Source organism: Anastrepha ludens, chromosome 6, assembly GCF_028408465.1.
Source record: "Anastrepha ludens isolate Willacy chromosome 6, idAnaLude1.1, whole genome shotgun sequence".
Classification (NCBI taxonomy): domain Eukaryota; kingdom Metazoa; phylum Arthropoda; class Insecta; order Diptera; family Tephritidae; genus Anastrepha; species Anastrepha ludens.
In genome coordinates, this window is record NC_071502.1 from 28,182,945 (window position 1) to 28,196,294 (window position 13,350).

Consider the following 13,350-nt stretch of genomic DNA (forward strand, 5'->3'; position numbering starts at 1 on the left):
CATCGTTTAAAAAAAAAACTAAAGAAAAAATATTTTTTAATAAAAATAAAAAAAAAAAAATTAATAAAAATTAAAAAAAAAAGAATTAATAAAAATTTAAAAAAAAAAAAACATTAAAAATTAAAAAAAAAAATTAAAAACAAAAATTTTAAAAACATTAAAAAAACTTAAAATGAAATATTTAAAAAAACGAAATTAAAAAAATTTTCAATTTTATCAAAAGCATAGAATCGTAAAACTTCCTTCAAAGTATTTTTAGCGTATCGCAGATTTACTCTATACGATTTCTTTTCATATACATCCCGGTGAAAAATTATAAGCACACCACAATTTTTTATACAACTAATAATATTAATAATTCTTACTACAACAAAAACAAGATAACGCAAAATGTCAGACCTTGTTCTAAAATGTTCATTTACCAAAAAAAAATTAATAAAAATTGAAAAATATAAAAAAATTAAAAAAAAACTTAAAAACAATTATACAAAGAAATAAAAATTAAAAATTAAAAAACCAAGATCCAAGAAAAATCTAAAAAAAAAAAAAATTAAAAAAAAGTTTAAAAACATTCAAAAATTTAAAATAAGAAATAAAAACAAACATTTCATAAAACAAATTCTTTTCATGAACACCCCGGTGAAAAATTATAAGCACACCGATCTGTTTTTATAAAGCAAATAGTTCACACTTCAACAAAAACAAAATAACGCAAAATGTTAATATAGATCTTGTAAAAACAAAAAAAAAACAATTTTATTTACAAAAACAAAAAATTGTATTTACAAAAAAAATATTATTATATTATTACAAAAAAAACAATTTAATAAAAAAAAATTTAATAAAAATTAAAAAATGTAACATAAATAATATTAAAAAAACGTAAAAAACTTATACAAAAACATAACAATTAAAAAAATTGAAAAACGAAGATAAAAAAAATCTAAATTCAAATAAAAAAAACTTAAAATAAAAAAATAAAAAAAAAATTAAAAAAAGCTTTAGGTATACATATGTACACCCCGGTTCAAAATTGTAAGCACACCACTCTTTTTTTTATACAACTAAAATAATTTTTTTTTTTAATTAAAAACATAAAAAAAATCGTTAAAAGAATTAAAAATAAAAAAATATCAAATTTTTTTTCTTTTATTTTCAAAAATTTCATCAAAAGCATAAAATAGTATGTTTTTCAAAGTGTTTTAGCGTATCGCAGATTTACTCTATACAATTTCTCCTCATGTACACTCCAGTGAAAAATGATAAGCACACCACAATTTTCTTAGTACAACAAAAACAAGATAATGCAAAATCAGAATCAAAAATCAGTCAGACCTTTTAAAAAAACAATAAAAACAAAAAAACAATTTAAAAAAGAAAATTCAAAAAAAAACAAAAAAAAACAATTTAAAAAAGTTAAGAAAAATTTAAAAAACCAAATAAAAACATTTTTAATTTCATCAATATATTTACTCTTTAACCTTACAAAAATTTAAAAGAGAAAATTAAAAAAAAAAGTTAAAAATTTTGGAAACAAAATCAAAAAAAAAAATTTAATCAAAAAAATTGTTAATTTCCTCCATACACTTATTTATTCAACTCTTTGACCAGAATTCTTAGAATTTTTCTCCAACTTTTTTTATCATTTCTATGAGTGCAAGTGTCAAGTGACTATAACTAGGCTCTTCTTCTATATACAGTAAAAAACTTGAGCAGTTAGTAAGTAAGTACATACGTACAAACGCAAACCCCATATTTCATTTTAATGTTAATTAAATTACAAAATTAATTTACACGCACCATCAATACGTAGCCTTCATACCCCTGCAATACACTGAGAGTCATGGTGAGAGTGTACCTACATATACACTCAGTCATAAACATTCACATTCACCACGCTGAGAGTAGAGTGTAAAACCTTTGTGGTCAATCAACTGTACGATAGTAGTTGCGAAAATGTTAAAGAAGATACCGGCTTTCAAAAAATTCACAAAAATAAAATAACTTAAAACAACAAAGCAAAACAAAGGGATATAGTGTTAATAAAATGTGTGCACAAAAACAAGTCAAACATTCTTTGTGAAGCTTTGCCCGGGCTGCCGCTTTAAGTCTCGAAAAATATGCGAAATACAAGTAAACATTGAGCAGTAAATGAATTATCTCTAATTTATTAGGGTGGAGATTTTAAGAGCAATAGATTTATGCAAATAACACACGAGTATATGTGCTTATGCATGTAAACAAGTGTATTAAAAACTTAATAAAACTCGATCCGCCGGAGTAGATAAGAAGTTAAGTGACTTTAGAAACAAGCAAAACAAATAATAAAACGGCAGGCGTGAATGTTTATGTTTTGGTTGTACAGCTCATAAACGCAATTGTTTGAATTTGGCTACATATATTCCGCAGTAGTGGCATAATTAAAAAAAAATAGAATTTTCTTTAAATAAGTATGCAGATATGACCACAAGCTCTGCGTTTGCGATGTGAAAAAAATTCAGTATCTCTCTAGCTCAAAATGTGTCTTTACTTTAACTTAGGAAGACATAGTAAATTGAAACTTTGAGGCCGTTTTTTCTTCAACATTCTGGATTCCAGCAAATTCGAACAAGTGCGATTATGAGTTCATAAAGAGTTCACTATACAAGAGCTTAGAAGTAGAGAATAATTAGATAGCCACATATAGCGAGTGTCAGCAAAATATGCCAACAATCATTGCACACCCAAAAAACCAAAAGTACCTAGTCAAAGATTTGTTAGCACAAAGTGATAAGGTTTGCTCTCCCGATGACTTAGTATGCACTTAAACCATCAAATCGAAAGCTTATCAATTTTCAAATTTAGAAAAACAAACCATCAGCATTAAAATTTCGAAATTTGCTGATCAAAGTATAGCGATATTAGAAAGCACATACATATACACACGAGTATAGGCAGCTATAAGTGCTTGCAAGTGTGTATATTTCTTTATGACTTGACCAGCAATAATATTCACAATCAACAAGAATTATCAGCAGAATTTTTGCCAAAACAATTCATCGGAAATGTATATCAAAATAAAGAAAATCGCGTTAGTTAATATTTATTGCCATGGAGTGATAAAAGTTACTTGAAAGTGATAGCCGATTTATTAGAGCCTTAAAAGACCATATTTTTATAGTCTTTGCCATAAAAGAGGTCAAAAAACAAATTAACATTCCTAAAGAGTGATAAAGTTAGTCAGGCCTCTCTTTGCATGCAAAAACACGTATGAACAAGGTGGCCCAAAATTAATCATCCAGTTTTTTTTTTTAATAACTTTTTTTGCTAAATAAAAAATAAATTATTTTGAGTGATGTATCATTGATATTTTTTTAGACTTAACATATCGTTGCTCTGCTGTTTTAAATGGAGAACTCAAATGATAACAATTTACCCCAGAGCCATCTAAAATTTTCGCCTTTCATAATTTAGTAATACCATGTTTTTGCACATAATTATTGTAGATTATTTGCGGTCATTTTTTATGGAAAAATTTAAGCTTTCAAGTTAATACTGCTTTATTTATTAAATTTTGAGCTATGTCGTTATTGCGAAAGGACCATCGATATGTGAATATATGAAATTTTGAGTTATGTCGTTATTACGGAAGGATCATCGTTATATAAATATATGAAATTTTGAGCTATGTCGTTATTGCGAAAGGACCATCGATATGTGAATATATGAAATTTTGAGTTATGTCGTTATTACGGAAGGATCATCGTTATATAAATATATGAAATTTTGCGTTATGTCGCTATTGCGGAAGGACCATCGATATGTAAATATATAGAATTTTGAGTTATGTCGCTATTGCGGAAGGACCATCGAATATGCTAAAGTTGAATAACCCGACGTCAAAGTTTTAAGCCTCAGGGATCACCCACCACAGACTAGAACAATCTTAATACAGATACCCTGCTTTTATATGGGCAATACAAAGTCCGTAATACGACTTTTCGAAGGAAGGAAGACTTCAAATGATCTTGATGTTGTTGTTGGTGTAGCAGCATAATAGCAGCATAGCCATCACTTTGAAAAGACCTGGTTAAGCAGAATTTTTTTTTAATATTGATTCGTAAATATGATTACTCCAATCATCTCAGATTAAGTTCCAAGTACTAGATTAGTTTTTTTAGTTTATTCTTGCATTCCAAACATGTGTCGGAACTTCTAATTTTTCAGGCTTTCGGTGCCAATGTGATCTATCAGGTCTAAATTTTGTGACCTTTTTTTTTTGACACTAATCCAACATAGTTTTATATATTGTGAATATGGATATAAAGGGTGATCAGACAGGAGGTACTTTTTCCAATAGGGGTGTTTTGACAGATCACGAGTGATTGCTGTCAAAAAAATACATAATTTTTTTTCAGTATTTATTGGCATTTCATTATGGAAAGACTTACGCCTCAACAACCTTTAAAAATCGTACAGTTTCATTACGAAAATCGATGATCTGTAAAAGGTATTCATCACTTATGATGATCAGCGACGAGGCCATTGTTGGCTTAATGGCTACGTCAATAAGCAAAATTGCCGCATTTGGCCTGAAGAGCAGCCCGAAGCCATTCAAGAACAGTCATTACATCCATTGAGAACAACCGGTGGATGCAGCCTATGGGCTGGAGGAATCATCGGCCCATATTCTTTCAAAGACGAGGCTGTAACAGTGAATGGCGAATGGCATCGCGCCGCGATGAACGACTTTTTGATGTCGGTAATCTCAAAAACATTTGGTTCCAACACGGCGGAAGGCGCTACTTGCCATACAGGCCGTGAAACAATGAATTTACTACGTCGTCGTTTCGCTGAGCAATTTATCTCTCGTCTCGGACTCGTCACACCTTTGAACTTTTATTTGTGGGAGTAAGTAAAGTCTAAATGCGTTGTGGATAAACCAGATTCGATTGAGGCATTGGCAGCCCACATTACTAAAGTTATTCACGAGGTATCAAACGAAGTCCTAAAGCGAGTCATTCAAAATTGGTGATTGTGGATTTGAAAGGGAGTATCTTGAAAAAAAAATGTCATGAATGGTTCTACGCAAAAATAATAAAAATATTGCCCAATCAATTTGAATTCTCTTTGTTTTATTTGAATTTAAAATCCGATACTTCTAAATTGATCACCTTTTACCATATCTATATATGTATGTACTCTGATAAATCAGCAAACAAAATTGTCACAAATCAACAATATTCTGTAGTCACTTGCAACTAGCAATTTATTACACTAAAATTGAATGGGCTATTAAATAAAACTGCATACTAAAAATAATTCTAAAATTTCTGTGTAAAAAGTTAGAAAATTTGCAGAATTTTTATATTTTTTCCCCCATCAATTTTGAAGCAGCAATTGTTATGATTTTTTTTTATGTTTTTTTTTGCTTTTTTTTTTGCTTTTTTTTGTTTTTTTTGCTTTTTTTTTGTTTTTGTATAATGAGTTAAACTTTTATAAAACATAGACATTAAATAAGCAAAAGTAAAATGCCAAAACTGGTCAAAATTTCGCACACCTATTTTATTGCCCTTGAGTGTATGTTCCTGAGGCCCAGTTTGAATTTAGAATTTGTTATAACTTGGAACACCGCGCTTTCTAACGTATTCTGGCATAGCAATGAACAAAAATATTCCCACGAGGAATTTTATATATTTATAAGCATTTTATTAAAAACTTCTGTGGACTGGGCTTTCGTTATTTGCAATAAGATAGTATTCTACCGGTGGGAAACTTATTGTTGTTCTCCAATTAATAAATGCAATAAACAAACATGAACTTGTAATTGCATATTCAGCATTCAAATAGGCCAGAAATATTATTCACATTACATTTGAGCCCCACTTCATGATTCATAGTATTTATGTATGTGTAAGTATATGTAAGTATTTAACACTGCACTAAGCATGCAAAAAATAACTTACCGAAATCCATAAATTGTTTTATTGACAACGGCGACGGATTGAACTGCGAGTACATGTCGAGCATTTTTGTTATGTTCGATAAGCGCACAGGAAATAACCGCATCTTGGTGTTTGTGTTGTTTTTGTTCTTTGTGTGGCTACTAGTAAAATATGTTTTGAAGCTTTCGCGTTGCTTCTTTCTTCAGTCGTGATACGATTATTATTATAAAATGCGACAATTTGCGGTAACACTGTTAACTTTAGCTTAAACGTTAGTTGATTTTTATTATTATTTTTTATTTCATTATGATTCCACTGGTACTTAAACTTTACTGCAGTCTAAAATGCAGCCGCGATTTTTTGTTTTTTGATTAATCGTGTTTGTCGTTTTTTAATTTATTTTTCAATTCTATAAATTTAAAAATTTAATGCTGTCTTATGCGTGCTTAATGCTTTGTGTTGAACAACTTTGTCCACTGTTTAGGCAAAGTATGTTTGTTATTCTGCATACGCTGGCTGCTAAAACACAAAACACAAAACTGTACACTGATAAAGATGTATATCGACTGATTCTGATCAATTTCGTCGTCTGCTCAGCCACAGTACATTTATGTAGTATAACTTGTCGCACATATGTCCTTTTTCACCTCTACAGCAAGTGGTCTCCTGATGCAGTGAAAAGTAGGTAGGTATTTTTACCCGACTTCGCGTTGTGCCTACGTGTCCTTTGCAGCGCAACCTCAGCTTAGCTGTTGCTGGTATGTCTGGCAAAATTCGCTTCACTCAGTCTTCAATCGCACTTGTTTCTCTAGCAGTTTCTAGCAGACACTGTACCAATAAGAAACGCCTGGTTGGTTACTTTCATCCTCACTAGTCTTGCTAATATCAGCGCAAAATCAACATTTGATCATTCCAATATTTGACTTCTTATTACCGCTTTTACAAAATTATAGTAACATAATTTTTGGTTAAATAACGCCAAAATCACGCATGTGATTGTCCAGCTGCTCCACTACTGCCGAACTGTTGTTGTCGTAGTCGTTAAAGCGCTGACGCCGTCGCGTTTCTGCCGCGTCACATTCGATAGGCCACTGTCCTTTTGCATATGAAAGCACCCCTACAAAACTGAAGGGTGTGTACGTGTTTGCGTGTATGTGCACCTCCTCGAGGATTATTCACACCTTCACTACTTGAGTAATTTCTTCTAAATTCGTAGAATTCACAAAGCGCTAATTCAATGAATTAATGCGCTTTTGCACAACACTTTGCCACACTTTTATGTATAGTTAATTCCTTTCTTAATAAAAATTATTTTATTCTGTAATTCGCTGCCTTTGTTGATGTACCCGTTTGGGTTTTTTGGGCGTTCTATTGCGCTGCTTTGCTCAGTTCTGACTGACTGATTTCTCTGCCTGTTCATCACTTTTTTCTGCCGCTCTGGATTATTTTGCGCCCGCCTGACTCTTCCGCAACTCGTCCAACACTTTACTTGCGTTTATTATATACGAGAGTTCTTGCTTGCTTCTTTGTTTTTTGTTCTATTTTTGTTTTGTTTTTTCGCGCTCAAGTGGGCATTGCTGCTGCCGCTGCTTCTACTGCTGCTGCTGCTGGATGTTTATTATTTATATTAGGCACAGCCACCAAAAAACTTGTTTCGCATGCTTGCACTCCCAATGTTATCTTTTCCACATCCAATAACTGCAAACTTTACCTGAGTCGAATTTGGAGCGCTGGAGCTTTTAGCGCTCAGTCAGCTGTTTTTGACAGCTCGTTCGACGCTATGTCGCGGCTGCACAGTGTGCCACAAAGTGTTTTAGTAAATTAAATAATTAAAAATAACTTGGACGAATTTTGCACAAGTTTACCAGAGCGGTTAAATTAATGATATGAAATTGCTCTTTCAATTCTTTAAATTAATGGTCTCCCATTAAAAAAATTCGAGCTATATAAAGAAAACAAATGAAAGTGATATATTTATTTTCTATAATTTTGACTTATATTTTATATTTACATGTGCATATGTACCCTACAAGCCAATGCTGAGCACAAGGTGGAATTAATAAGGTGACAGCATTCACCCAGCTGAATTTTTCGCCGTAGATATGGCTTACGTCAAAATGATATGCCTTGTTCGTATGTATTGGTATGTTTACATTCGTATGTTTACATTTGCTTGCTGATTTTGACATGATGCTTGCACCAAACGCAACAACAAATACATGTAGGGTTTTACTTATATGTGTTTGCTGTCACCTGTAATAAATTCGCCTTGGCTGAGCACTTTCGGCAAAAATACCAACACACATTTACAGTCTTAATGAGTTGAGGCTTGGCTAACATTTGAAAATGCGTGAGTTCGAATTTCCGTGGATGAAACACCGAATTGATATGTAAGAGTTTTCTAATGAATACAAAAAAATATTAATTTTATATATTTCTAAGTAAAACATTTCATGATAACGAAAATGGGTAGTTTTTGACATTAGTTCTGATTACTTTTTGATAACAAAAATTAGAAGTTTGATTATTAGTGCTGAGAAGTTTGTGATGACGACAATAAGGAGTTTAGTTCTCAGCAGTTATTACATTGTAAGAATAAAAATGATTTTTTTGAGCATAGTAGATATAGTTATACGAAATTGCTATTGATAAGAGATCAATAGAATATCACACCGACAAGGTAAAACTATCAGCACTTTCCCATGGATAGAGCGAAAATGTGTAGTTTCATGAGGACAGTGATGATGATAATATGAGTGCTTATATGATAGTCAGCTGTTTTGTAGGGTATGTGCTTATACATATATCTCTGTTTGGCACAAACACATACATGTATAAGTTGTTTATATTTATTTAGTGCTAACTCGAAAGTGATTTTATAAAAATTAAAATTTTTTAAACTTGAGATGCACTGAACTGTGGGCGCTAATCAAGGCTCCTGATATCGCCAGTGATTGCGGATATAAAAGGACTGGTATGTTCGGTATCTATTGTAAATAGCGGTCTGATTTGCCTGCAAAGAAAGCAGTCGACTGTGTGAGTGTACGCAATACAATATTCAGATATTGGCTTTGGGAAATTTTCTAATTTGCATGACTGTTTGCTAGAGTAAATGAGGCTCTGCCAGCAAACCTATGTTTTACAAGTGCAAATTTAAAGATAAAGATATAAAAAAGTTAACAGGGCCGAATAACCGCGTCGCCCGGGTTCGACCCGACCTCGTCAACAATTGGACCTTCATCACGACAATGCGCCAGCACACACCGTCTTCCTCTGCACCTCTGCATTGACCAAGAGGGGGGTTCCGGTGCTTTCCCACCCCCTACAGCCGAGACCTGTCCCCACCGGACTTCTTCTTGTTCCCGCGCCTGAAAAGAAAGCTAAAGGGGAGGCGTTTCGACTCCATCGAGGCGATCCAAAAAACTGTGACAGCCGAATTGAACGCGATTCCGGCAGATGAGTTTAAAAAATGTTTCCTGCAGTGGAAGGACCGCTACCAGCGGTGTATTGACGCTCAAGGGTCCTATTTTGAAGAATATTAGTTGTATAAGCCAAAAGGTTTAATAAAACTGCTTAAAAAAATAAGACTCATTACTTTTCAATCAAACCCTGTAAGCTTAAAAGTATCACAAGAGCAGAAAACTTGTGAGAGTTATCTGAGTTCAATAACTTCCGCCTACAAGTGGGTGTGTAGTAATTTCGAATGTATGTAAATCTTGGGGCCCAGCACGGAAAAACTATCCCTTAAAAAAAAATAAAAAAATAATTGGCGCGTACACTTTTGTGAGCTCCAAGCTCCTCCTCCTATTTGCGGCGTGCGTCTTGATGTTGTTTCACATATGCAGAGACTTGCAGTTTTAAGTCGACCCCGAACGGCAAATGGTTTTTTAAGAGGAGGTTTTTCTTGACAGAATACACTCGGAAGTTTGCCATTGGCTGCCGAGAAACAACCGCTAATAATGTAACATTTAAACCAATAATAATTCACAGCTTTTCCCTCTGAGCCCAACCTATCGAAACAGCAAGTTTCCTGGGCCTACCGTTAGATGAGCTAAACGAAGACGCCGGTGATCTACATAACACTGACAGGGATAAGTATACTGCTACAACAACGGAAACCTTATTGTTTATTTTTCATGAAACCAGTTAGATTCTCTTTCATGAAACCAGTAGACTCTCTCTCTTAACTCTCTGTTATGAAGGGTAGAATAGTTTATATCCCAACACCGGATAGTTTCATAAGAGAGTCAAAATGGCATTTTCCTAACACCCTCGCTCGACTCCTAGCTAAGGCTACACAATAACAGAGGAAGTGTTCTATTGTTTCTTTTTCCTCCGCGTCTCTACAACTTCTGCAGTATTCATGCGAAAATATTCCTAACCGAGAAGAGGGCCTACCGCCAACAGCCAATGACCGGTGGCACAAGTCACGACCTTGATAAACGGTTCACTAGACAGGGCTAGTTTACTGGGGCGGCAGCCCTTGGTCGGAAAAACCCGAGTCATTCCGGTAACGTAGAACCGACTGTCTTCGCGAAGCTCACTCTTGAGTGGTTAAGCAATTCTCCTCTTACCTTTTCTTATCTATTTGCGGCGAAACATACGGCGGGTTGTAGCACACGTATTTTCTTCTTTCCATGGCCACCTATTGGCCTACTGGAGAATATTATTTTTTATCTTTAATTTGGTTTCAAGCAGTGGAAGATTAGTACCCTTTCTGGCAAGCTCAGCGGCCTTGCAATTGCATTCAATATTTTTCTATAGCCTGGAACCCATATAAGACTGACCTTGAAGCCGGCTCTAATATCATTTAGAGCTGCCAGGCATTCCTGAGCAACCTCTGATCTTAGCATAACTGCCTCCATTGATTTTTTTTTTGTAAAGCTTACATGATAATAAAATTATAAGTAAACTCAAGCAAACGCAGCGCTAGCAGAGGCTTTCGGCTAGCTGGTGATGTGTGTTAAATCAGATAAGGCGGAGTAGGTCGGTGTCCTTCAGAAATTTGTAAATTTTGTTAATGTTATCTTCAGTGGCATCTTTTAAAAGTAGAATAGGATCTGTGTTGCTGAAGTGGTGATGCCTTTGAGAAGCAAGTTCTGGGTAGGATACCAGTAGATGATGCACACTGACTGTGCCTTGGCAGAAGGGGCAGGTCTTGGATTTATTACCCTGTAGTAGGTGTACGCTAGTAATTATGGTGTGCCCATACGAAGTCGTGTGTATGGGGTAATGTGGTTGGTGGGTACCGATGATGGATAGGCAGGTTTTGTACGTTTGGGGTTAATATTCGAATAATGGTGTTTATAATACGACCATTCACGAAGTAACTTAGTTTGCCTCTGTTCATGAATAAGTCGGTATATATCGCTAGGTAGGATGACTTCTGATGTGACTGTTGGTATAATGGAAATGCCCTTGGCAATTGTATCTGTCAGTGTGTTACCCTGGATGCCGGAGTGCCTAGTTATCCACATAATTTTGATGCTACTACGATGGGTAATTAATAGGACTATGAATAAGTTCGTGCGGTTTTACAACAGATGGCGTAACTTGATTATTATTCCATCGATCCACATTTCCAAACATTCATTGGAGAGCTACTGTCGTAAGGCACAAACGTCAGTATAAGTTTTTTATTTGAAGCGTAAACAACAATATTTTTACCACACTTGAAAATGTCGAATTTCGTGCCAAATAATGTGTTTTTGCGGGGAATTCTTTTTCATTATTTTAATATGAAGAAAAAAGCAGCCGAAAGTCATCGTATCTTGGTGGAAGTTTATGGTGAGCATGCTCTATCTGAGCGAACGTGCCAGAAGTGGTTTGCACGCTTTAAAAGTGGTGATTTTGGCTTGGAAGACGAAGAACGCGAGGGTGCGCCGCCAAAGTTCATGGATACCGAATTGGAGGAATTGCTCGATCAAGATCCGGCTCAAACGCAAGAAGAGGTTGCAAAAACTTTGGGAGTTGATCAATCAACCATTTCCAAACGTTTAAAAGCCATGGGAATGATCCGAAAGGTAGGCCATTGGGTGCCGTATGAATTGAAGCCAAGAGACGTTGAACGCCGTTTTATGGCATGCGAACAACTGCTTCAACGGCACAAAAGAAAGGGTTTTTTGCATCGAATTGTGACTGGCGATGAAAAGTGGGTCCATTACGACAATCCAAAACGTCGGGCAACGTATGGATACCCTGGCCATGCTTCAACATCGACGTCGGCGCAGAATATTCATGGCCTGAAGGTTATGCTGTGTATCTGGTGGGACCAGCTGGGTGTTGTGTATTATGAGCTACTGAAACCGAATGAAACGATTACGGGGGATGTCTACCGACGACAATTGATGCGTTTGAGCCGAGCACTGCGAGAAAAACGGCCGCAATACGCCGATAGACACGACAAAGTTATTTTGCAACATGACAATGCTCGGCCACATGTTGCACAAGTGGTCAAAACATACTTATAAACGCTCAAAAGGGATGTCCTACCCCACCCGCCGTATAGTCCAGACCTTGCGCCATCCGATTACTATCTCTTCCGATCGATGCAACATGGCCTGGCTGACCAGCACTTCCGTAATTACGATGAAGTCAAAAAATGGATCGATTCGTGGATTGCGGCAAAACCGACCGAATTTTTCACAAAGGGAATCCGTGAATTGCCAGAAAGATGGGAAAAAGTAGTAGTAAGCGATGGACAATATTTTGAATATTAAATTTGTAACCATTTTACGTCAATAAAGTTTCAAATTTCGGAAAAAAACCGCACGAACTTATTCATAGTCCTATTAGTATGTTTTTAATACAGTTTTTTGTGGTTTTGGATGGCTTGGAAGCAGGACAAACTGTCGGAGCAAATTATATGTTTACCCTTACTTTTGGCGCAGCAGTATTGAACGGCTTGTAATATAGCGGTTGCTTCAGCGGTGAAAATCGAGCAGAATGAAAATAGAAGGCCGTACGCGATAACTTCCTGATTTTCCTTTACCACTGCGTAAGAAGTGTGGGAACCTTCAGTAAAAACCAATTGCCACCCGTTAAATTTATAGTCTGCGATGGATACGGAGAATTTGGCCCTGTAAAAGGCGTTTGAAGTATTATCTTTCCGTAAAGTAGCTAGGTCGTTGATAAAGGATTTTTTGCTAACTGCCCACGGTGGGTGATTAGTGTACCGCAGAGTGTGTGGCTTAGAGGGCAGTTCCGCATGTTTAGCAAATAAGGCGCAGGTGTGTATTGATGAGAGTATTTTAAGTGTATGTAGATAATCGTGAGGTTGCAGATTGAAAGTCTTTGCCAATAAGAAGGTTGAGGCTTAGAGTAAGCTTTGGATAGAGCCTTAATATTTTTTCCTCCATGTTGTCGTATAGAGACGGAAGGCCCGATTCGGCAAGAATAGCCTTTATGGGCGATGTCGGATCTGCGC

The 13,350-nt window shown here is 35.2% G+C and overlaps 1 protein-coding gene across 2 annotated transcripts in view; it reads right to left on the reverse strand.

Annotated features, from left to right (window-relative positions):
* LOC128868008 (pyruvate dehydrogenase (acetyl-transferring) kinase, mitochondrial) overlaps nt 1-7,600 on the reverse strand; it is a 72,283-nt gene extending 64,683 nt beyond the window's left edge. Inside the window, exon 1 of one of the 2 annotated variants that reach the window (XM_054109703.1) lies at nt 5,946-7,600. In XM_054109703.1, the coding sequence (XP_053965678.1) occupies nt 5,946-6,048 (103 nt within the window). In that variant the 5' untranslated portion in view covers nt 6,049-7,600. The remainder of the gene's footprint in view (nt 1-5,945) is intronic. The other variant, XM_054109702.1, reaches the window with a different exon arrangement.
* Between the last annotated feature and the right edge of the window lie 5,750 nt (nt 7,601-13,350).